This window comes from Nicrophorus vespilloides, unplaced genomic scaffold (genome assembly GCF_001412225.1).
Source record: "Nicrophorus vespilloides isolate i.1.1-1 unplaced genomic scaffold, Nicve_v1.0, whole genome shotgun sequence".
Taxonomy (NCBI): Eukaryota; Metazoa; Arthropoda; class Insecta; order Coleoptera; family Silphidae; genus Nicrophorus; species Nicrophorus vespilloides.
Window position 1 is genome coordinate 307,459 of NW_017096093.1, and position 25,325 is coordinate 332,783.

General features: G+C 32.6%; 3 protein-coding genes across 8 annotated transcripts in view; all 3 read right to left on the minus strand.

The window, feature by feature from the left end:
- The window catches only part of LOC108569517 (transcription factor CP2-like protein 1), a 31,693-nt gene extending 22,205 nt beyond the window's left edge, over nucleotides 1-9,488 (minus strand). The window contains exon 1 of one of the 3 annotated variants that reach the window (XM_017931099.1): nucleotides 9,299-9,487. The gene's annotated coding sequence lies outside the window, so the exon portion shown is untranslated. Of the gene's footprint in view, nucleotides 1-9,298 lie in introns of all 3 variants that reach the window. The other 2 variants (XM_017931098.1, XM_017931101.1) reach the window with 2 other exon arrangements.
- Nucleotides 2,045-9,564, minus strand: LOC108569518 (probable inactive tRNA-specific adenosine deaminase-like protein 3). The gene is made up of 2 exons (XM_017931103.1): nucleotides 9,541-9,564; nucleotides 2,045-3,140 (listed from the first exon to the last, which is right to left on the minus strand). Exon 2 carries the CDS (start codon nucleotides 3,075-3,077, stop codon nucleotides 2,073-2,075), a length of 1,005 nt encoding a protein of 334 aa, XP_017786592.1. The 5' UTR covers nucleotides 3,078-3,140; nucleotides 9,541-9,564; the 3' UTR covers nucleotides 2,045-2,072.
- Nucleotides 9,565-11,259: 1,695 nt separating this feature from the next.
- Nucleotides 11,260-25,325, minus strand: part of LOC108569519 (neogenin) — an 84,312-nt gene continuing 70,246 nt past the window's right edge. Inside the window, exons 2-18 of one of the 4 annotated variants that reach the window (XM_017931107.1) lie at nucleotides 18,166-18,334; nucleotides 17,948-18,090; nucleotides 16,679-16,892; nucleotides 16,284-16,508; nucleotides 15,885-16,190; nucleotides 15,714-15,826; nucleotides 15,040-15,205; nucleotides 14,696-14,978; nucleotides 13,773-14,639; nucleotides 13,561-13,714; nucleotides 13,347-13,505; nucleotides 13,094-13,288; nucleotides 12,920-12,955; nucleotides 12,420-12,785; nucleotides 11,965-12,172; nucleotides 11,719-11,903; nucleotides 11,260-11,619 (exon numbers count right to left, since the gene is read on the minus strand). In XM_017931107.1, the coding sequence (XP_017786596.1) occupies nucleotides 11,372-11,619; nucleotides 11,719-11,903; nucleotides 11,965-12,172; nucleotides 12,420-12,785; nucleotides 12,920-12,955; nucleotides 13,094-13,288; nucleotides 13,347-13,505; nucleotides 13,561-13,714; nucleotides 13,773-14,639; nucleotides 14,696-14,978; nucleotides 15,040-15,205; nucleotides 15,714-15,826; nucleotides 15,885-16,190; nucleotides 16,284-16,508; nucleotides 16,679-16,892; nucleotides 17,948-18,090; nucleotides 18,166-18,334 (4,037 nt within the window). In that variant the 3' untranslated portion in view covers nucleotides 11,260-11,371. Of the gene's footprint in view, nucleotides 11,620-11,718; nucleotides 11,904-11,964; nucleotides 12,173-12,419; nucleotides 12,786-12,919; nucleotides 12,956-13,093; nucleotides 13,289-13,346; nucleotides 13,506-13,560; nucleotides 13,715-13,772; nucleotides 14,640-14,695; nucleotides 14,979-15,039; nucleotides 15,506-15,713; nucleotides 15,827-15,884; nucleotides 16,191-16,283; nucleotides 16,509-16,678; nucleotides 16,893-17,947; nucleotides 18,091-18,165; nucleotides 18,335-25,325 lie in introns of all 4 variants that reach the window. The other 3 variants (XM_017931105.1, XM_017931104.1, XM_017931106.1) reach the window with 3 other exon arrangements.

The following is a 25,325-nucleotide window of genomic DNA, read 5'->3' on the forward strand; positions in this document are numbered from 1 at the left end:
TAAATACACAGAATGCGCTAATTAATTTTGAGTCACAGCAGATGTCGTGTGGGACGAGTGTTATTTTTCGCATCCAGAAATAGCAACATCTAAAGTTATACACGATCCGTGCAATCAACAATGAAGGAAATATGTCGAGTATAGCAATTTTTTGCAATTGCCGCGAAAGCAATAAATAACAATTTGGGAAAATTAAACAGACGCTCATTAACATTGAAGACAAATTCATTTCAGGAGCAATTTTCATGCTAACAAAAAAGAAACTACGCAATTTATAATCACAATTTGGATCAAACTTAGCAACATTGTCATATTCATACTATTTTTTTATATGTTAGGATAAAAATACAAAATCGGTAAATGTATACATTTGCCTAATGATATTGGTAAATGTGTATAAGTTTACGTTAATCATATGTTATAGTAAAAGTACAAAATCAGTAAAAGAATACATTTACCAGATCGGTAGGTTTTCTTGTAAAACATTGCTTTAATTTTCTTTCTTTGGTACCTACTTTTAATTTCATACTATTGTTTATTCTTATCGAATACTACATATATAATAAATTTACATCTGGTATCAATCGGTATTTTAACGATATCTCCTACTTTAGTAGGAAGGAAATTTAAGATTACTTTTTTAAAGTACTTGATTTTCCAAATATTCTTTTGCTTGTATCCTTTTGTTAGCGATAAAGACAAGCACGCCGCTGTATGTTAACGTAAACTTATACACATTTACCAACAGCATTAGGTAAATGTATTCATTTCTCGGAAATGTGTACCTTTACAAATAATTGACATCATATTTTATTGAACGTTTGTATAGGTATGCAATTTTAAAACAAATTCACAGGTATATTTTCAACAAACTGCAAATAAAACTCATTAGCAGTTTTGTATTTAGGTATTGGTTTATTGGGTGTATTGGAGTATTAACATGTATGAAGTCATATCTTGGTTAAAGTTACCTCTTCTAAGCCTTTTCTTTGGAAAATTTATAAAACCTTTTTAGCAAAGAAGACAAAGAAAATAAAAGAAATTCCTGTTAAGATCCAAAGATTTTAAAACACTGGTCGCTTAGGGTAGCTTAGGTATTTTATCATTAACTTAATGTTTCCAAGAAATTATATGAAACAAAATATTAATCGTCTGTATCAAAATATGAGGTTGTAATTATTTTAATGTTCTTCTACTTTTTAAACCTCCACTCCCTTCACTTGGCTTGTGTCAAGCATAATTTCGCCAGCTAGAGCCCAATGGTCATATGTAGATGTGTATTACAACAAGCGGCTAAAACACTCAAAGATAATGGTCAAACCGCGCTTTTTAATGTTAATCCGGTCAACATTATTATTTTGACATTAAGTAAGAAATATTAAAATTAATTTAAAAGAAATAGAAATTTACATTAAACATATAATCTATGTTAATTAAAATATATACCATCGTTTCTAAACCATATTACCGCACAAACCAACATGTTTGTTTGTAGTTGTACTGCGAACCAAATTTTTATAAGATAAAATTCGAAAAAGAAAAACCCTAGAAGGTATCAATGACAGCAAAGAGTATTTCACCGTTCCCTCTATTTGACGCTAGAGGTATTGCAAAATACCAATAAAATTCGAATGCAACTAAATATAGACAAACACTGATGTATACAGTATTATTAGAAAATATAATATACAATACCAAAATCTCATAAATTATACTTATAATAAATTTAACATAACCTCAAACTTGACAAATAATGAACAATAATACTTGTTTTGTAGTCAATATATACTTTAACAAAAAAATATATTCATCTATATACTCAACGATTAGAAATATGTTTGCAATGCACTTGTATTATTGTAATCTATAATGAATTACTACCTAAAGCAAAATATGAAATGTTAAATATTTGAACTAAAACTGTATTAAGTTGGAAACAATATGGTAATAATATATAAGAAGAAACTATTTGTTTTTCATTTTGATTACAAAATTTATTTATTTACAAATAAAACAATCAACATGATTAAAATATAGTCTTCACCCCCAACGGGAATTAAATGGAGGAAATATCAACTCCCATTCAGACGTTCGCATTCCTCTTTTAACAGTCCTCTGAAGGCTTCGTAATGGTGATTGAGATCCTTGACTGTGTGAATTTTGCAGGCTGTGCCTAACGCCCCCTCGGGGACGCTGGTACCGTAGAAGACCCTTTTGGCCCTGCTGTGGATCAAAGCCATTGCGCACATGATACAAGGCTCGTGCGTAACATAAACGTAATAATTCGTGCAGAGATACGGCCCATCGTCGGGCGATTCAATTTCATCTTTTCCTTTATAGCAGCTCGCCCCGAAGGAGTTCCCCGGGTAATTCGCGTTCAAATCGTCCAAAATATTACCCGGAATACCCGCCAGGGAGGCACCGTCCCCGTCTTCAATTGGCTCCCATGCCCCGCCATCTTGAGTCCTAGCAACGTTATCAATAGCAACCATAACTGCATGTTTGTTTGGGTTTTCAGATGTTTTATCAAAGCCAACTGCTACAACTGACCTAGTTTTAGGGTCAACCACAATTGCTCCAGCTTTGATTCCGTGCTTTGATACATCTATGCACATCCGCATGAATCTTTTGTGATCCTCCAGTTCTGAAACGTTGAATAGAGAATTGGTGCAGAGCTTCTCCAGATACTTGTTACTATGGAAATTGCAAGGCCAAAGCTTATTCACAACATCGTATTGTTTCTTGGTCTTCGGTGGCACCTCCGCCACCTGTACCACATTGATTTGATCCGAGATCCATTCCACGTTAAAACCTTTTCGCTTCAAAACCTCAATTACTTTGTCAGGAGTTGTAAAGGTCGTCGGGAATAGTAAAATCTCCTTGGCTCGAACCCGTTTTAGGTGCGCCAACTCCGAGATCGGAATCGTCGAATTCAGATCGACGACCATCCGAGATATGCTTTTTGCATCTAATATGATCCCTGTGTAGGCCTCAATTAACGGGACGTCCTCTGTTAAATCCTCTGGTAAAACTGGTTCCATCGCGACCTCCAATTTGGGCCTCTTCGCTGCACTCATTTTACTACCTTTTTCCTTTCACGCGAGGACACTTAATTCGCGACGCTCAACATCTCTTCGTATCTGCGTAATCGGAATGAGATCATGGAAATTAGAATGAAACAAATACACAAAAAAAAGAAAATGATATTCTAAGTATTCTTATTTAATTTCAAAACTTTGTCTAATTGACTTGTTGTTGATTGGGGGTCAAGTGATTTAGATTGTTTCGAGGACGAAATAATAAAATTGTTCCGAGACTCTACGGCCGATAACTGTCGCATGTGATGCTGTTGAATACATTTTCGTCTCTTTTTCATCTTCTAATTGTTATAGGTCTCAATCTAGAGATCCACACTGTGCGGCGGTTCCATTCAGTCCACTCAACTACAAATATTTAATTGCGGACGGAATGTTCCACGCTTCATTTTCTCTTAATTTTTTTGTGGAAACATTTCGGCAAAATATTATTGTCTCAATTAAATAATTAACTTCCGAGTAAACTCCCCTTAAATGTAAATAAATCGATAAAAAAAAAATCAATGTTAAAGAAATAACAATGTTAATTAATTTCAAATATGTTTCAATATTACTTAGTTACATCATAATACTATTCAAATAATATCAATAGATGGAATCATTCAACAATTAAATTTATATAATTGAATAGTTATGCTATTGTTTTATTTTTTTTATTATCTTAAAATTGTATTCAAATAATACCACTAGATGGCACATTGCAACAATAAACTTTGTAATATGTTCATAAATCTAATGCATCCTAACTAAACGTAGATTCTTTACGAAACTTTTGTTATATCACCACTGGATGGCTTTTCTTCAATACTGAAACTCAATTTTTTTAACTACATTACGGCTGAAACGAAGCCGGACAATTCCAAACTCAGACCAAATAAAAAAAACAATGCATTTGGGTAATAAAATACAAATCAAATTGAATCATTGTGAGATTGTTTATACAACTTTCAGCTTACATCAAACTAGTATAAAATAAGTGCACAAGCATTGAAAGAAACAGCGTTGAATCAGTTCTCACTGTAATAATATTACTACTTTAACAACATAATATTTGTACGGACTATACTAACTCGATTCTAATGATATATTTGAACAATACACATATCTGAATGACATTTTGATTAAATATATCAATAGGAAAACCCCTTAACAAACATATGTAAGAAAATAATCATAAAATTAATAATATTGTTTAATCATTTCAGCAACTGGATTTTCCATTTTACATACAGTTCAGGAAAATGTACGCAATGCGTTGAACTTTAGCTTCTGAATCAAATTATTAAAATATTAACATAGCAAAGAAATATATTCCGAACAAAGAACGAAACCAATTGTTTGATGACTTAACGTTTGTAAGTAATACGAACGAGATATCGGGGTAATAAGTACACAGATACACAATGAAAACTGACCCACGGTTCAAGCCTTTTTTTATTTTATTTTTTTTTAATTACGATATGCTCACTCGAGTGGCCATTTTGCTTCTTTTTTATAAATTATCTTCGATAAGATATCTGTCATGCATGCAGCGCCTCGCTATAACATTATGCTCGAATAATAACTGTAAAGTAAGTATTTTACTGGTATTTCTTTCAATGAAAAAGAACAAGAAATTAGGCCGAAAATCTGATTTTATCTGGTATGCGCCACTGCTCTCAGGTAGTTTAGACACGTTCACATTTTATTATTACGATTAAACTCTACATTTTATGGAGATCAATAAAATTAAATTTACGCTGATTTCATTTTCATTAATTTCTTAATTTCATTTTTTTGTATTATAGGTTGCATTCAGAGTAAATATGTCTTGAGAAATAAATATAAAATGTGAATGAGTACAGGAATGTTTACCAACTGCATATTTAAATACTTTATAATGCAGTGGTTGGAATCTTTTCTGAATTGTAGAGCCATTTTAAAGATTTTTTTTTATGATAAAAAGAGGAGTCGAAAGCAACCAAACAGCTAGATAAAAAAAAATCCGAATGCGGCTCCGGAGCCGCGGGTTGCCGACCGCTTGTACAGTGTGTAGTTGGTACACCTGACTGTCATTTATGTGTCTTATCACCATAATAGACATATCAAATAACTATTTATAAATTATCAACGTACAAGTCATGAAATATTCATAGTATACTTGCAAATGGAAGAGTTGGAATCTCAGACAAGAATATTAAAAAATATGTGGTCGTAGATAAGCACTAGTAGATGACAGAAATAGAACAAGGATGATTACAAAAAATGACGATATTTGACAGTTTAAAATTAAGTAACAGAAGTAATTAACAGAATTCAATATTTGATTAAAGTACACTAATATGATGATATGATTCAACTTAATAAACCTACAATCAATATATATATATATAATTACTTACATTATGTTGTTCATACATTGATTAGATACATACATAGTTCTTAATTATAATATGAAGTAATCAAATAATTTAATGTAAATATCTTATAATAAGACTTTATGTTTGACTATTAATGTTGTATTTAATGCTGTATATAGTAGTTAAAATAGTGATTAGCTTTAGTAAAAACAAACTAATTTATATTTGAAAGCATACGAACGGTTAGAAGCAACTTAACACCAATGAAATTAAAATACATGAAATAAGGTTGAAGAACTTCATCAGCGACTTATTAATAAATACATAAAGTACTAATAATAAAAAGAAAAGTGTATTAATAAGGTCAATTATTCCTTCATTGCGTTTTGATAAAAAAAAAGATTTATATAAATAGTTCGATTCAGTTGTATATTAAATCATGCCATAATAAATAAATCTTTATGTTATATTTAGAACAGAAGCAACAATAACTTACACATATAAGATATTGCAAATGATTACCGCCATTAAAGAAATTTATAAAAAAAAAATATTTGAGTCGTCAAAGATAAGAGTGCATAGTCAAAAATAAATAAACAGTTCTTTTTTAGAATTATGTTAAGGATTCTATTAATATCTCTTAACATTAATTATATTATTAATAATCATAAATCCATGTTCTTTAATTGATTTAGTACGAATCATTTAAGTAGGACTTATATATGATTTTGATGTTTAACAGTTCAAATTATTTTAAATGTTTTTACATTGCATCATAGTATAATAACATTTAGGAATAGTATATAGTATTTAGTAGTATTTACCGAATAACATATATATTGGCAATATTGTACTTGGTGGCTCCAGACCACATTAATATTCAAACTATAATATGATAGAAATCTCCAAAGTAAACAATGACTACTATCAGTTTATCTATTCCTCTTTTACAGTGATTGAAAACCATTGGTTTGCGATCTCTTGGGGGTTCGCAGGGTGTACAAAAAAATAACCAAAAAAATAAAGTTAAATAGCTTTCCCGTGGCAATGTTTTGATAGGCTTGTTTGAATTGAAGTCTGAAGTTTGATATTCTGTGGCTGCAAAAGCTTGCAAACTTAGCTGACATCTTTTGTAAATTAATTGAATTAAAATTGTCATTACAAAGCGCGTGTGTCACCATTTTCAGTGAGCATGATATAATTGAGAATATGTTAAAAAAGTTTGATTTTTTGATCCAATGTCTGCAGAATGAGTTGGTTCTCTCTGAAAGTTAAATACAGAACCAGATCTAAATTGTCAGAAATTGAGCCAAACTTTGAATGTTTTGTTCTATCAAACAGCTACAAATATCGTATGCTTGTTGAAAAAATGAATACAAAATCAATTCATTTATTTTACAGCTAATATTTTATTCTTATTAAGGTTGTACTTAGATATTTGATAATAACTATTGTGTAATATAGAAAATAAATGCTCTACCAAATTTTATTGTTTTTTTTACTTGATTTTTGAAGGGGTTCGCGAGGAGAAAAACGAATCCAAACTTAGGTTATTTTGTATCAGTCAAGGCCCCATATACTGTAAGCCGCGGGCCTCCATATAGTGATAGCCCACTATAAACTTATTCCAGGGCGCACACAGTTGAAAGTCCGTGAATTGTTATGTCACAGTTAACAATTCATTAGGAGCTAATTATAATATAATTAGAAAGGTCGTTGCCTATAGCACAAAATCCCACACAAGGGTGGCGAATAAGAATACAATTTAGTGACAGTAATTTGGCCCTAATACAAAAAAAAACAGAATAGTTACAAACAATAACGTACATATTTTTAAGATGATATTTTCTAAGTAGTGTGTAATGTTTACGCGCCAAAACTCATTATTTGTTTATAGTTATTAATTTGATCCGACAAGTACATACATTTAATTATCAATAAACAGCATGTGTTATTGAAGAACATTGGAATTGAAGCAAGAGACAAAAAAACTAATAAAAAAATATATCCATATGCAAATACTGTAAAGCAAATATCTCTTTCTCATTCATTTTCTCCCACTTAAATACAATTCTGAGAGACTGCATGCAAAATAAATCCATGCGTTCAGTGGTCAGACAAGTCATCGCACAAATCTCGTTCTAACTAGTTATCAAACTCGCCTTTTACTTCCTATCTCCCCAAGAATTCACGTAAAAAAAGGAATAAATAATATGCAATGCTGTTTTCTATGTACATCAGTGGAAACTACGCATAAAACTGACTACAGTTGTTAATTGCATTTTTTTGTATCAATTTCAAATAACATATAAAATTTCTAACAGAACATTTTTAAAGAAATAAATGTTGTTTTAAATCTAAGAACAAATATTAACTATTATCTATTTGATATATTAAGCAAGGGTTTTAACTGATATTATTTGGATTAGTGATCAATTTTCTTTAAACTGCGAACTACGTTTTTATACTATAAACGTATGCAATTACGTACATTGGCCATGTACTAATGTGCGTCCACAACTAAGAAATTTTGATGCTACTAATACTGAGCATGACAAGAAAATCGCGTTATAGTTAATAAATAATGCAGTCAATGCTCCTATAATTAATTGGCACCGTGTTACAGGAGGGTTTACTGAAATATAATTCATATGTAATTATTAATGTTGGTTATATGTACTGTTTATTGGGAATTTATTTAATACATAACAGTAAAGTTTGTCTCGTGCAAAACACATAATTGATTTGATCAAATATCTTCTTGCATTATATAATATTACATAAATTTACTGAATGCACGTGAGTCTTACTCACTTGTAAACTTTCTACGTAAGAAGGATTCAAACAAAACAAAGACGGAAATTGATTTAAACAGACGTAAGTAAATTCACGCAAAAAAAGATCCATCAATAAATATTGAAATCAATTTGGATTCAAATTAGAAACGTGGCGATAAAAAAAATACATATGACAGATTAATTAGCAATATGCTAATGCGTATCTTAACATGAACGTGTCTGCATCATCTCGCTCCAAGAAGGTAATAAAATGTGGAAGCAGGTTTTTCGTTTCCCTCTTCGCGTTTTCTCATCTCTGGAACTCATTATTTGGACATTGATTATAATTTTTATTTTTTTGGGTCGGAAGAAAACATTTCTTAGAAAACGATAAGCGATGTGAGAGACGCAATTAAGTTGACTGGCGAAACATACAAATTGTATAATTAATTCTTTCATAATCAGTAAACAGTGTTGGCGTCTGTGATGCAACACAATGGATCTCGCTCGAATCGAAAATGTAAACAACACAACAAATCTTAGAATCAAAGTTCATCATCGATTATTCAAATCATTGTGCATAGTAAAAGACGGGGATTTCTAAATTATGCGAGGTTTTTTTAGAACAAGAAATATATAAAGTAATGAATTTAAATACAGGACAGTTAAATGTTTCTAATTTGCTTTTCGTAGAGACAACATAATATATTATTATTATTAATAAATCTTTATTAGTCCACGTATATCCAGTGAGAGCAAGAAGTTTTTGTCAAGAAAAAATTTTATATTTGGAAATTGTCAAATTTGTATTCAACATGAATACAAATACAATTATTAGAAAATAAGATTAAGTAACTTAAATTGCAGAGTTTAATCCATATCGTAAATAATATGTAACAATATTGAACATGCCAAATTGTTTGTTATTTGCGCAGGTTTTTTTTAGTAATAAATAAACATTAAAATACAACAAGATTTACTATATATTTTTAGGTTAATTATTGGAAATCCAAATGAGAGAAACGTCGCAAATCTCGATCCACACCTTGTCCACAAATAATAATAAAAAAATAATAATGAAAATTACCTTCAACTTTTTTATATTTGTAGGTTAAAATTTGTAAAAAGAAACAGCGAGTCAACCGAAAGCAAAAACAATTGCAATTTAGCTTGGCGCAATTCGTCGGCACACCGAACAGAAAGTTAACTTCCCGCTGTAATTAGGTAACAAAAAAGTTAAAATCTAACTAACAAGCAGCTTGTAACTAAAGGTGGTATATATTTGCTGATGTCGATCATATGTGATAACATGAATTGAGGGGGGCTTACCCAGGAACGACAGAGGCCTCTACTGGCCATCCGGAAGAATACGTTTTATGTTTGGAAATACCCGTATTTGGCGCCAAATTTAAAGATATTTAATTCGGATTATTTTATGAGTTTTTTTATTAATTAAATTTGTTGAATAAATTCTAAAAATTAAAAATTCAACCGTATTACACTTCTTAATATTTAATTTAGTTATATTGCTTTCTTTCTAATTAAACTTTTAATTAATTTAAATCATGTTTAGTAAATAAAGTAAATGTTAAAGTTCATCGTCAAATGATTTGCTTCTATACCAGTGTTTCTCACCTACACCTACCGTGAAAACGAGGAACTTTTTTTAAATTGATATAAAAAATATATTCATTATCAAATAGATTGTTAAATTGCAAGTAAGACAAAAGTGTAAAGTTTGTTATAAAACTTCAAATAAGTTATATCTAATTAAACTATGACTATATTTGCTCTAAAAATGTAAAGAGATTTCTATAAATTTATACATTTATTATGAAAATGTAAGATTGTAAGATATAAAAAGTAAAGATCAACATATTGATGTTTATATTTTTATTATAATTTTCTTTTTTTTTTCAGTCACATTTATGTATTTATGTATAATGTAGTGGAATATCTATTAATATGCCACACGAATAGTAGAAAAAGATTTTTTTTCTTATAATATATATTTTTTTACTCCTCTTACAAAATATTAAATATTCATATGATACAAATGGCATCGTGGATGGGAGAGGACTTAAGTTAAATTAAAAACATAATATTTAAATAAAGTAGCTTACATAGGTTTTACATATTATGTCAAGGCGCGGCTTACTTATTTAACAATAGTTAAGATTATTCGTTCTTACAAATAACACACATCACAAAAAAAATAAAAACAAAGAGAAACGTATCAAATAAATAAAGAAATTTACAAAATATAAACTCGACAAAATAATGCACAAATATTAAATATTCTCTGTACAACTAAAAAAAAAATACTGAATAATACAGTTTCCGTACACTTAAAATACAATAAGAATAAAAAAGAACAAAACAAAACAGAAAATAAAAAATATAGAAAATTGCTTACAGTTATATAAAACTTAAAAATTAAATACCTTAAAAAATGTTTTGTTTATACACCGTTTACATTATATTTACAAATTACTTTTTCTTCCGGATCCAAATGTCATGATAAAATAATAATAATTGAATTTATATTGATTTTGGAAATAAACGCAATCGCCCAGGATCCCAAAAAATAAAAACGAATCATATAACGTTTTGAGCACAGAAATGACATTGTTCAAGTTAGATGATTGCTGTATATACATAAAAAAAACAATAGGGAAAGAATCGTTACATGTAAATATACAAAAGTAAAGCTTTACCAGAGCTATTGTGGATACAAAATCAGGACGATAATATGATTCCAAAAAAATAATAATATAAATTAAATATTAAATCACTTATATTAAATACGGCAGTAGAAAAAGTAGGCCAGGCAATACAATATTTCTTTTGTTTTTAAATATATAGATTTGTACCAATATTCCTTAAAAATTATAATCGTTTTAGCTTACTTCCTTCATTCATCGGAATTTCAAAAAAATCACAAAAGCACTTTCATTTAATCTCCCGAAATTCAAGACTAAAAATTATCAAAGATTAAAATCACGCATTCAACATATATATATATATATATTTATATTCTTTCTCTCTCTTTCTCTCAATTAATTATTTATGTTTTTGTTTAGAGATCACGTGTTTTTTTTTTGTTTATTTACTTTTAAGGTGGATGGGGTATTTTGGGAGGGGCCTGTTTCGTGTACTCTCAACATTCGAACTCGTTGGCAGTTATGGCATTAAGTGTGAGCATCAGCCCTTCCAGATTCGCCATCTCCTGGTTAAGCTCTTCAGTGGAATGTGATGGCTTCAGTCTCTGCACCTCTTCGACGTTGTGCGGGGGCGGGTTGCTGGCAATCCTGGATGGGGGTGTTCCCGTTAGAGTGCTGGAACCGCTCGAAGGCGGTTTCTTGTACGGCGATTGGTTCGGTCTCACTATTAATTGAGCAGGCGTTACTAAAGATTTTTTTTATCAAAATCAAAGAAAAAAAAATATAAAGAAAGAAAAAACATAAATAAAATACAACAACAAAAACAAACAATAACTTTACTAACCGACGTGCTTAGGTTGCGGCGTCCCTGGGGCGGAGATAGGAGGAGGTGCTGGAACGGTGAAACTCTTCAGAGGATGCTGATTTGCTCCTGGCATCCGTTTGTTGGCTTGTGATTCAGCTAAGATACTCATTCCGGGGGCGTAAGTACTGGATGGCGGAACGTGGGCTATAGGGGGCGGAACTTGACTGAAAAAGTAATTAGTTTAAAAGATTTTGATGTTTTTTCAATCTTCAAATTAGAACTTACTTAATGTAAGGAGGAGCTGCGTTGTGCGCATCATAATTGGACGTATGAGAAGCGTAGGGGCTGTCGATTGTCGGGTTTTGATCAAGGGTGACATGAGCCCTTGAAATTGTGTATTGGGTCCGAGGATACGATGGTCTGTTTGAAGGCGTCGAATCCGAACTCGTTTGACTCAAATTACTCGAATTTATTGTTGGAGCATTTGGAATAGCTAAAATCATAAATAGATCAATTCAAATCCACACGAAATATTTATAATTAATGATTATATAAATGCGAAAGCTTACATTCTTGTGATGGTTTACAGTCAAGTGGTAATGTTATAGGTTTAGCTATGACAACAACTTTACTATCTGGTGTTAAACCTATAAAGTGCAGCAAAAAGCGAAAATGTGTGAGATAAATGAAACGATTATGAAGAAGCGCATGCGTGTTGATTACATATTAAAAATTCATACCCATATAATTTGGAACGTAGGTCCTCTTATCCAAGGAATTCGTGTGTTGCGTGTCTCTGTCATCGTAATCATTTGTACCCACACTTCTGGGCAACGTCATGGCACCGCTACTACTGGCACCATCATTATTATGACTCTTGTCCATGTTCTTCAGCTCCATCTGGTCATGGTGGATCCATAGATCTGGCGGTTTCACGTTTTGTGTACCTTTTTGGTAACCCTTTTTACTTCTATCCGGAGTCGTGTTAGTCGGACGTTTTCGACAACAAGATATTGCGATCAATGATATTCCAGTTACTAGCGCAACCACACAAGAAACGGTTATTATAATCAACAGGGTAGTCCCGGAAAATACACCCATTTTATCTAAAAAATACATAATAATTGAAATCAATTTTACGCTGAAAAACACTTGAGTGATATAAAAAATGATTAAAATAATAATAATAAATGAAAAATTGGTCGCGCTTAAATTTTGATAAAAATAAATTAAGATTTACCCTTGCTATGTGCATCCAATGGCAGAAATCCCGTGTCTAATAAAACAAAACAAAAATAATAACAATATGCAAAAAAAAAATAATAATAAAATGAATTGAAAACGTACTAATTTAATAACCCGTCACCAGTGAATGATTTTTTATAATAGGAATAAATGTATTGTTATAACTTACTTTGACCCGTTTTGAATGAAATCACTGAAGAGAAAGGACCGTTCCCGCGGTTGTTCCGAGCTTGAATCTTGAAGAAGTATTTTGTTGATGGTTGGAGGTCCGTCAAGGTGGATTTATGTTTGTCCCCTTTGACGGCCTGTGCCGACCAGTCGCGATCCCTCAGAGTGCTGTCGTTCGTGTACAGAATAATGTAACCTAAAATAAGGGGGGAAATTAGTGAAAATCAGGATGAAAGGAAGACAGCTTTACAAACCTGTTACATGCCCGCTTTGCTGCTTGGGCGGTTGCCAGGATAATTCGACCAATTGCGTGTCCTCGGCCAATTGGATGTTCAAATCCCTTGGCGCGTTGCCTGGTGGTACATCCCAGGTCGTGTTTGTAACAACCATACTCCAAGGGCTCTCCCTCCGAGCTGAAGGTATATTATTAATAAAAAAAATTAAATTATGGTCGTAGTGATTTTTTACCTTTAACTACTTTTACGCTGAATTCGTAAAGAGTGTTCGGTTTCAGGTCGTCAATCATCACATTCAAATTGGTGACGTTCACATGCCTGGTTTTTGGGACTTTTCCTGAAGTGTATCGATATTCCACTACATAGTAGCGGTTGTCTCTTACGAACTATAAACAGTTTAGAGTTTAGTTGTAAATTCAAATTGTATTACGATTTATGTATTACTTGAGTTTTGCTCAAAGTAGTGTCTACCCAATAGAGGATGACACTCGAAGCGCTGAGGACCTGTGCTTTGAGTCCAACAGGTGGAATCAGAGGGCTGATGAGATCCGGAGGTTGCTCTTCCCTTGTGCGAACGTTCGCATAGACCGGTGCTCCCGCTCCAATTTCGTTGCTCGCCCTTAAGCTGATGACGTATTCGGAATTTGCTTCTAGATTCGGAATGATGTACTGCCTTTGCTTCTCGTCTAGTTCGTGTGAGAAGATGTCCGGTATTCCTTTGCCCCAACCGAGAATATAATTTCGAATTTTGATGTTCTGGTTTTCGGGTGGACTCCAGACCACATACAGCTTATCGGAAGCGGGGCGCACCTTCAAAGGTCCCGGCTTATCCGGTACCCTGCTTTCATCTAGATCGTTCGTGTACGTTTCAATTTCGATCCAGTCGGTGGGTGGACCTGTGCCGTTGATGTTGAGTGCCCAGAGTTTCACTTGGTATATGGATCCGCGCTCGAGACCGGTTAGCGTGTAAATGCGGCTGTTTCCGGCTGTCGACAAAGTATTGCTGCCCTTCTTGCCCTGTATCCGGTACCGGAGTTTATACCCCGTAATAATTCCGTTCTGTCCTTCGAGCGGAGGCGGCTCCCACCGAACGATTATACTGGTGCTGCTTGCCGGTTCGAGGGTGACGTTATATGGGGGTTCGGAAGGTTCGTCGCTGAAAGTTTGCACAACTTTTTCCTCGGTTGCGGTTCCCGGCCCGTTACTGTTCAAAGCAACCACCCAAACGTTGTATTTACTGAACACCGATAATGATATTATATCGAATTCGGTGTTCTTCGTCTCAACGCTGTGCTCCATCGACTGTAATATCTAAAGAATATAATCAATAGCGATTTAGCGTAACGCACTAAAAACGTTATATATACCTCAATGTAGTAAATCTTGTAGCCTAGAATAGGGCCATTCGGGATCTCCGGAGCTTTCCAGCTTACGTGTATGGATCTGGTACTAGTGGCGTATGCCTCGAAATCAACGGGAGCGCTCGGAACATTTTCTTCATTTTGTGTGGTAACTGCTAACGTCTCGGAGGAGGCGCCCATACCAAGAGAATTGTAAGCGACGACCCTAAAATGGTAAACTTTCCCCGGCTGCAAACTGCCGATATTAATTTCCTCGAGCTTGGCGCGCGTTGTGTTCTGGACTCTCTCGCTGCAAAATTAACAGTTATCGATCTTATCAAGAGAGAAAAAGAAAACAGTTTTCCACTTACCGTTCGCTCCCCTCGTGTCGAAAATAAACGGAATAAGTGACAATATCGTCATTATTAACGACCGGAGGTTTCCAGCTGAGAACGATGAATCTCGCTTTGATGAACAGAGCTTTGAGGTCTTGCGGTGGGCCAGGAGCCCCATCTAAGATGTGTCCAGGGTCATCACCTACGTACGGTTTGGAAGAGGAAAAGGGATCAGTAATGGTTAATGTGTCTCCCAGATTGTTATTGCTGTCGGAATTTTGCAGCGTCGAGAAGTTACTTTGGTAGTAGGGACCATGTCTGTAGTTATTGTTATTGAAGGGTTTCAGAGGGGCGGAGTACCCGAAATTAAAGTCGCCCAGCTTCGAACCGGAGGAGCTATCAGATTTCAAGATATCGAATAGGGCACGAGACGTTTCGTCATTCGGCCTCAGCTGCGCAGTTTTCTTACGCTTATTCGGCTTCTTAGGACTCTTAGACTTCCCTAATTTATTTTAAGTAGTAACATGCGAACGGGATAAAATTTCCATGCAATTAATTAATAAATATAAATGCATGCCGGGATTACACATTCAAAGGATAACGAATAAAAGAAATAAAAGAAATTAATAAATCATAAAAAAAATACATAAAAATAATACAAATAATATAACTAAAATATACAAAAATAATCAATAGTCAAGAAAACTTACCGTCTATGACTGTTAGACTTGCAGCAGCTTGGACATTACCCGCTGCGTTAACGGCGACGCATTGGAATAAGCCCGTGTCGCTCTTCATTAAACCCACAATCTTCAAGTTATTCCTAACAAAAAGAAACAAGTAAATTATAAATCCACGGAGGCTTTCCCATATCTATTTACCCATTGACTAGTTGATAGTATTCGTTCATGTTAATATGTTCCCCGTTTTTGAGCCAATGCACTTTCGGTTCCGGCTTTCCATAAACCGCACATTCCAATTCAACATCCTTATTCACCAATTCCGTTTTATGCTGCGGTTTCTTTAAGAATTTTGGTGGAACCTGAACCTGGATCTGAGCGCTCGCATCTAAACTGTCCTCCTTATTCTCGGCGCGGCATTGGTAAGTGCCTTCGTCCTCCTTCTGGATGCGAACGATAGTCAGCGAACTCGTCGATCCTACTAAATTGAATCTGCTGTCCAGATCGCTAAAAATGGTAATAAAATCGTTTTTTTTTTTAATTAAATTTTTCTTAGTCTTCCTAATCTTAAGTAAACTAAAGGAAATGTAGTATCCTTACGCAATGTCAATGGCATAGCCGTCCTTGAGCCATTTAATACTCGGCGTTGGATTCCCATTAGCTGCACAATCAAGGGTCACGGTCTGCCCTTCGACCACAACCTCTGGTAGAGGTGAGGCTATGAAAGTTGGAGCGGAGAGCGCGTAGCTCTGGTCGATATCATCCTCGACGATCAAATTGGCTTTGTTACTTAATAGATTCGAATTCAACCCGGATACGTTACATCTGAAAATTAATGATGATTATATGATCTGCAAACATCTTCGAGCATGTTTATTTTTTATTATTAATATTAAGTTAAGTAAACTAGGTGCACAGCCAAATGTGGATGCTTAAAATGACATCATCGTGTATTTGGGAAATCTCTGCTTTAGTTTCTCCTCTGTTTTCTTTACCTGTAGGATCCTTGATCCGAATCTTTAACTTCGTCGATTTCCAATGCACCGGATGGCAGAAAGGTCATCCTGACTTCATCCCGTTTCAGAGGTCTTTCATCCTTGAGCCACCTTATTTGAGGCGGTGGCACGGAATGGACTCTGCACGCGAAGTGCGCCTTCTGACCACGATACACGGTTATATCGAGTGGCTCTCGAATAAAATTCGATAAAGCTGCAAGAAAAAGCGTACATCACAATCAAAACTAATAATAGCTCATTTGTTTCATTAATTAAAAAAATACATTTTTTAAATTAGTAAATGTACTTTACAAAAATAAATGAGTGATCTTTATATTAAACAATCACCGGACTTTACATTAATTACTCAAAGCGAGTGCGACCAATTCTATAGTTTTATTACTTCCTTCTAACACACTGAGCATAATTTATTTGAACAAAACTATAAATTTATTGGTCATCAAATTTGTATACACTTTAAATATAAAAGAGTTACATAAAATGCATCTTAATGGATTCACATAACCCATAAATTTTAAATATTAAATTTTTTCGAAGCTATATGTCAATGACCAAAAACGTTTCAATTTAACAACTTCCCACAATTAGGTAACACAATAAATAAGGAAAAGGAAAGGTCGTGATACTATAATCAATTAAATGACTTAGAAAGTACTAAATATAATGTTATTAGCTAAGACATATTTATATTTTAAATATGGTAAATTATTAAATGTTAAATAAAAATTAACAAAAAATGCGTAACTTTATACCGAAAAAATGTAGATAATGTTAGATTTTCATTTAAATGAAAAACAATCCATGTACAAATTTAAAAAAAAAGGTAATTTTAAAATGTGAAGCACGTATGACTCTTCATCATCATAAGTAATACTATTGAGAAATATTTATCTGCAAAGCTATTGAAAACAGCGTTTGTTAGAAACAGCAAAGTAAACAGTAGCATTTAAAATTAGAATAGGATAACTTTCACAATAACTTAAAACGATTTGAAATAGAAACAGTTGTTTAGAATATGATTTATCTTCATGTTGGAAGACAGCGTGGTGACCGCCGCAGATCGCTACTTCATCAAAGTGTAAACACACTGTCTAAATTTAAAGCATCTCTGTTACACATTTTGCTGCTCCCTCTTTGTTATTTATTTGTTCGGGGACCTCAAAGGCAAAGTTGTAAAGCGCAGAAGAAGAAAGAAAGAAAGAAAGAAAGAACAGGAACGGACACGGATGTGATAAAAGTGAAACTTACCTGCTAAACTGAGCTGAGCCGTCCTGCTGACAATGGAAGCACCTCCAGGAAGTGAAGCCTTGCACTGATAAGCGCCGGTCAGAGCTAAGCCATGCTGATCTGATACGCTGCTTATATAAAGCGAACCGTTAGTCAGCTGAGACCTGCAAATTGATTGAAGCGTTAAATGTCGTAACACACAGGGGGAGGAAGTCTCTTCATCAAAGTTTCGATCGCACCTGTAATTATCGCCTACGAAGGAGAGCGCCTGGTGGTCCTGATCCAACCATTGCGTCACTATTGCACTCTGATGATGATCCGCCGTTTTCACCACGCAATCTAGGACGGCTGAATGTCCGTTTTGTACGACCGTATCTTGAGGTTCCGTTGCAAATTCCAAGACATATCCTGAAAGCAAAATAATACTTAATTAAAGTATATTCAGTGATCAGTCAACGTACGTACACAAATTGGCATTCGTTTAACGTACATTTAAGTTAATAAAACTTTGAATTTTCTATATTCAGAACACGTTTTAAGATTAAAGCACATGTTTTACTATCTTTTAGTATACATATTTTCGCAAGCACGTACTTATTATTACGGAAGTTCATATTGCAGTAGAACCCCGAATTTATAGAAATAAGTAAATTTTATTTTTATATATTACCTAAAACGAGTTTTAGAAAAAATCTAAATATGAATTGAAAAAAGTCAAATAACAACATTAAATCTTCACTACAGAGTCCAATTGACATAATTGTACGTTACTACGAATATGTATTCGTTGATTCAGAAAATGAAAAAAATAATAACGTACGTATTATCAAATGCACTTTAAAATTATGGACGTTGAATGTTATTATATTGTTTAAATCATGGATTACTAAAACTTCAAAACATTATTTCTACTAAATGTGAACTCAACTATATTACAATATGATAATTCATATTACAGAACGTATATAGATAATACAATGCACAATTAATAACAATAATAATGTTTATATGTCCAAGAGATATATAAATCTAATAATAGGACAAAAAGAATTGATTAATTACTTAAAAACTCGTATTATATACAACACTACATAATAATTACGTGATCATTTACAATGATAACAATACTCTCCATTGAAATAGTGAATACAGCATAAGCTATAAATTCAGTTAAAATAATTGCACACAGCATTCACATGTTAATTATTGATTGAAAATTATAGATTGCAAACGATAAATTCAAGTCATCCGAGAAGACTAACATTAAAAATTAACAAGAAAAGCAATAGCCTTAATTTGGACCTTTGGAATATTCTAGAAGGTGTAAGGTATTTAAATCATGATTTATGTTCAAAAATATTCAAGACACCTTTCAAGTTAATACGACAAATTACAAAATGTATAATACTAATAATCAAAATTTCTTGTATAATAACATACAAAGGGCTATTGACTAAAATTAATATTATTTTTAAATGGTTAGAATATTTTTGTCAGCATGCAAACAATCAATCCTTCTATTCATCCATCATATTTTATGATTACTTAACATTAAAACTATTCTATGCTGTCTAGCTTGACGTGAATATTACCACGATATACAATATAGTTTTATAATGTGAAATTGCATCTATAGCCTAAAATAGTTTATAAAACATTGAAAGTCTTTATAGTAACAATGAAGAATAATTTTAATTAAAAATCACTTCTATTAATCTTTGCTCTTTTTTCGCTATTTTCGTATTATTATTGCCATTAAATATTGTATTTCTTCGTATTCCAAATTATAACATATTTATTTTTTTATTAAATAAATGCTTTAATGTTATTTTAAATATTTTTCACAATATAAAAATATAAATTAATATTATCTATTTGTAATCTTCATATAATTATTTTTTGTCAAAAAATCAAAAACAATTTTAAGAAAATTGTCTTTCCTTCCAGAATAGCACAATTTAGACATATTTTGAAATGAGAGTACATAATGAACACCAGAAGCCCTTTTCAGCTGTATCATGAAGGAGAGAGGGCACTAGCAAGTAATCTAGCTTTGCTCCCTCTTTAAAAGTGTTATTCACTTCCTGAATATTAAGAGGAATCATTAGGAATGCCGGTCGCACGGCTAAGAAAGAACTTTAAACTTATTAATATTATTACTGGAAGTAATAAATTTCCTCCGGGACACCCCTTTACCGACGCCCCAAAATCCCCGTATCACTTTGTATACATACTGTTCCACCCGAGACGCACTAATTTATGGAGCACCATTTAAAAGATTTGAACACAATACAATAAGAAGCAACGATTTCATTTCTCATTGTCGAGATACGTACGATTTGATAAATTAATGATAGAACTGGAATTACTTGATAAAGACACTAGTTAAGATGCAGATTGTTATTTAAATATGAAAAAGCAGAATAGCTTCTACATACATCTTTGAAATACGAATTCATGGCATTACATTATACAAGACATTAGTTTCAGATGTAAATTATTATTTAAGTATGAAAAATCCTAATGAAGATCCATGTTGAATGTCATCAAACTACACATTTCTGCTACTACTCAATAAAGAGACTTGTTTAAAAGTATTACTTCACTTGATGAATTTTTGCGCAAAGAAAAGTATTCCCTTTCTGGTCATAGCATTTTTCCTCTGAAAACTAAGTTTCGCCTAACTTATATAAAATGCGGATGATTTGTCCAAATAAATATATTATGAGATGAATGACAGAAAACAATCAATCCACAAATATAATCCAATCTTCTAAGTAAAAAAATGAGTAAAACAAATATAGTAATTTATAAATTAGATTCATTAGCAGTTTTGAGGTATCTAAACAAACATGTTAACAATTCACGAGATTGAATACCGTGTAGATGATTTACGATTTAATCGCAGTACGAAGGGAGGGCACGTACACGGTTCCGATGTTTTTCAAAGAAAGGAGTCGTTAGTACTTTGCGAGGGTTGAAAGTTCTCCATCGCCTGCGTTATAATAATCAAGTTGTTGAAAGTGAATTGCGAAGAGAACTTTTCGGAAGAGGATTTCCTCGGGGACCGCCTCCTCTAGGAAACTACGGTACGTTCATCCCCACCGCAAATGGGAAGGAAGAGGCACGGTCAGACGAAAAAAGATGAGCAAAAAAAAAACCGAAAGTGTATTTCACTAAATAGTCGTTTCGCGAATTGGACTTGGCTGTAATAAATTACAGCGCAGTCCAGCTTCAACCATGGGGGGCTTCGAGGTAAATAATTAAAAGGGGGATATTATATATATATATGTTTGTGGGACTTCGGCAGCAGTCGTAAAGTAAGTTTTATGACATAATTTCCAATCCACGACATCCGGAATCATCTTTTACATATTAATAAGACGATGATAAATATGTGGAGAAAACGAACAAAAACAAGTGATGAATATTTGAAAGCAGTAAAATATGTTATCGAATTCATTTGCTATTCGCTACACTTGAATTGAATTCAATCAAAGAAGGCTTTTTTAAACCAGATCCACTTAATTATGAAACCCGCTTAATTGAAAAGAAAATAGCAGAAATAGAATGATCGACTTCAATCTGCGCATTTCCCTTTGATTGATACAATTGTAATTGTATATAGTTATCAATTGATAGTTTCAATTGCCAATTATTGGGTTTACTTACGATGCTCTAACCTACATACGCGCTAATCACAATTTGTGCTCCGCAGAAAACTCGTTGAAATCGATTCAAACTAAAGTCATTTATTTAACTACCTATAAAATAGTAATTGGTTTTCTATTTATAACTTATTATTTATACGCAGGTTCACTTTCGTATTACAAATTTATTTATACCAACAACTTTAATTCCATGCAGTCACTACTTTAGTATTTGCATTAAAACCAAGTTTTTTGAATCTATAATTCGGTATGCTTGAAACAATCAACTTGTAGTCATTCGAAGACAAATAGGAGAAAATGAAAAGAGTCAATCGGAAAGTTTAATAAGAACCAAAGATTCCGCTTGTTTCTTTTACTATTCAGCGAGGAATTGAAGTCAGCTCAGTTCGACGGAGATAGCCTTTTCACCATAATCGATTGCTTCCAGCTAATTTGATTGATCAGCGAATACAGATTTCACAAATTATTGTGGAATGCGTTTATGTTAAAAAAAAAGAGGACAGCCAAACATAATTTAATGGTTGAACGGGCGCCACATCAATCTTGACTCGAAAAAAAAGGAAGAGGGAAGGAAAAGAGAAGTCCCCAATAGCTTTTCGCACATCGATACTAAATCCTCCGTTTTACTTTTGCTCTCCTCCGAAGCACGCCTTGATTTATGACATAATAATGTCCATGGAATCGGAAGTCCTCCAAAATAACAATAAAAATGCACACAAACTGAAAGGTTTTTTTAATTTTATTTTTGTATCGAAATTTTCGCTTTTAGTCGATAAATATTTGTTTACGTTTTTATCAATATATATTTATAATGCACGATGCGGTTGTATCTTTAATTAATGACTACTAATTACTTGATAAAAGCATTTTACTGCTAATTGATGTTGTGTCATTAATAGTAATGATAACACTGTCATACGTTGTCCATTTTTTTAAAATTAATTACTCAATGACTATGATTATTATCGATCCAATCGGCATGCTTTATACATCGAATAACAGGATATTTTTAATGTAATCCATAAATTACTTGTACGTTTTGCAAACTTGATAGTCCATAAATTACATATCTGAAGAATAAACAAAAACACTTCAATGACTTTATGTTGTTCGAAGGCAAAATTATTTATATATCATTCTCAAGAGAAACATTCACTACATTTAAAATTATATATTACAAAAAAATCATTACTCAAAAAAATATTTTTTTTCTCAATTATAAGTCAACGAATTTGTTAAATTGACGAATCATCGACAAATACATTACAAATATCCACCGACTTAAGAACTTTCGAACTTACAAACAAAATTGTAAAAGCTTTAACTTGTTACAAGGAGATATATAGTGATAACAAATTAACTGTCCAAACAAAAATTGATAATTTCTTTTAATAAATAATTGTGATGTATTTGTAAGTAAGTATTTTGTTTATTTTAATCAATTTTTTCAAATTTATGCAGTCACTAATACAAAATTTAACATATATAAAACAAAAAAAAAAAAAAACATCATAAAGTGTTGTTGTAAGATAAGTATATTTTGAAATTTTTAAAATTCCCCCAACTTACGAACAACCCTTTCGAACGAAACTAGTTCGTAAGTCGGGGGATACCTATGACTTATTAGTCATAGAGTTTCAATTTTATCCCTCATTTAATAATTATATAAACATAACTCGCATAGTATGGTTTAGAATGGTCCTAGTTTTGTTATTTAAAAACTACATATTTTATTTTAACAATTTTTTTATTGTATCGTGGATATGCTTATTAGTTATAAATAAATAATTCACATATTACAATTCGAATTTTGATATAAAATAAATTTTATAGTTATTACAAAATAAAAATGTATATTTGCATAGTACATTATTTATTTACAACTTCAATAAAACATATTTAATAACACTATTGTAAAGTTACGAGTATATTGATTTATAATAATCGAAACGGATACTTTTTTTTTGATTTATCGGAACATATTGCATGAAAAGTAATTATACACTGATAATACATTAATTCATTGTATTATATTTTTTTTAAGAATCTATTAACCTTATTTTGCATGTATTTCTCCATATATTTATGAACATAAATATTAACAGGTTTTTAGTTTTTTTTTCTATTAAATGAAATTGGATAATCTTTATATTGAGTGAAGTCGCCTTTAAGTCGCAGTATAGAATGATAAGATGCAACGTATACATCGTGAGATGACTAAAGTCATTTAACGAAAAACGCTCAGAACTTTTTACTTCACCCAACAGAATTGAGAATAATGGCAAAAAAGTAGTCAAATTATTTATTTAGATATATTCAGTTTATTAATAACACCATTTTTTTAAATGGGTAGTATTATTCTATTTTTTTTAAAGAGCAACTAGGTTGCAACCCCACAGTCCAGGAAAATATAATCAAATATTTTAAATACTAAAAAAGTTAATTATTAAAATTGAATAACTTAAATACTAATAACAAGTTTTCAGTAAATTTCAAGCGCGTAAACTGATTTCAGACATTAAACCATAAATGAGTAATTACAAATATGTTTGCTATTTTGTAAAAACCATTGCCCATTAACTAAATTGCTCATGTACGTTTGGATACTCAATAACAATGCAAAAATAAAATTACTTCATTTCAAGAACCGATTGGATATGCACGTTATCAATTAACATTCAATAATACCCTCACTAATTACCAGTTAAATGTCTTTCTCTCAGCTATTATCCAACAGCGCGATTACGTAACGAGCGACAGTAGTCAATTAGCATTGTACCTTTGGAAATTGAACGTTTCGCATGATTTTTTCATAATTGCGCAAGAGTTTGCATACTTGATGGAAGTATCAACAAAAAAAATAATCGAATTTTCCTTCCTTCATATTTGAAGATAATCACGTAACGTTTCACAGCACTTCCGTGTCTGAATCAATCATCGAGTCTGAATATCAAATGAGATATTTATGATTTCTGGGGGAACATGGTTATGGTATCGAGGGGAAAGTACTGCACCAATAAAACCGTTCTATCCTTGCGGGGATTGTAGATCAGAGGTAGTGATTGAGGTTTCTCTGTAAGAAAGGACAATGTAAAATACATATCCTTATTCAGATGAGGTTCTCAAGATACGGCAGGGCGATGACAATGTTCGAAGTTCCCAGTAGCTCTCTTTCATCCCGACAACAAATATTAAATACGCACATAGGAAGGATCTTAATCTCTAAATCCGTGCTTACACGTCGCCTTCAGATTTCCGAAGAGAGATTTGCAAAATACGTACGTTAGGAATAAAATTATTGATGATGAACGCGAAAAAAAAAAGACACAGGGGTCTCTGCAATTATACTTATTACCGATGATTGCTCTCTCAAGGCCAACCTGTTTCTGTATCAATAAACAATTATTGCCGCGCGGAGCGTGCTTGAACTTACCATAAATTACGGAGCCGAAGGGGTTGGAAAGAGCAAAAAAAAATTTTAATTAAACTCATCCGGGCGGACGGCTAGACTGGATATAGCGAGGGATGTAAGAGGGGGAGGTTGTTGGATTCTGACGTATTATATTTCCCCTGTCACGAAGCGGCGATCAGAGAGGGAAAAGAGAAAAGAATAATACATTTTCTAACCCACATAATGCGTCCTGACAAAAACTTAATTGTCCTTTCAGGATCAATGCATGTGTGCTTAGAATTCAAACAGCTGCGACGAAAATCCTCGTTCACAAGAT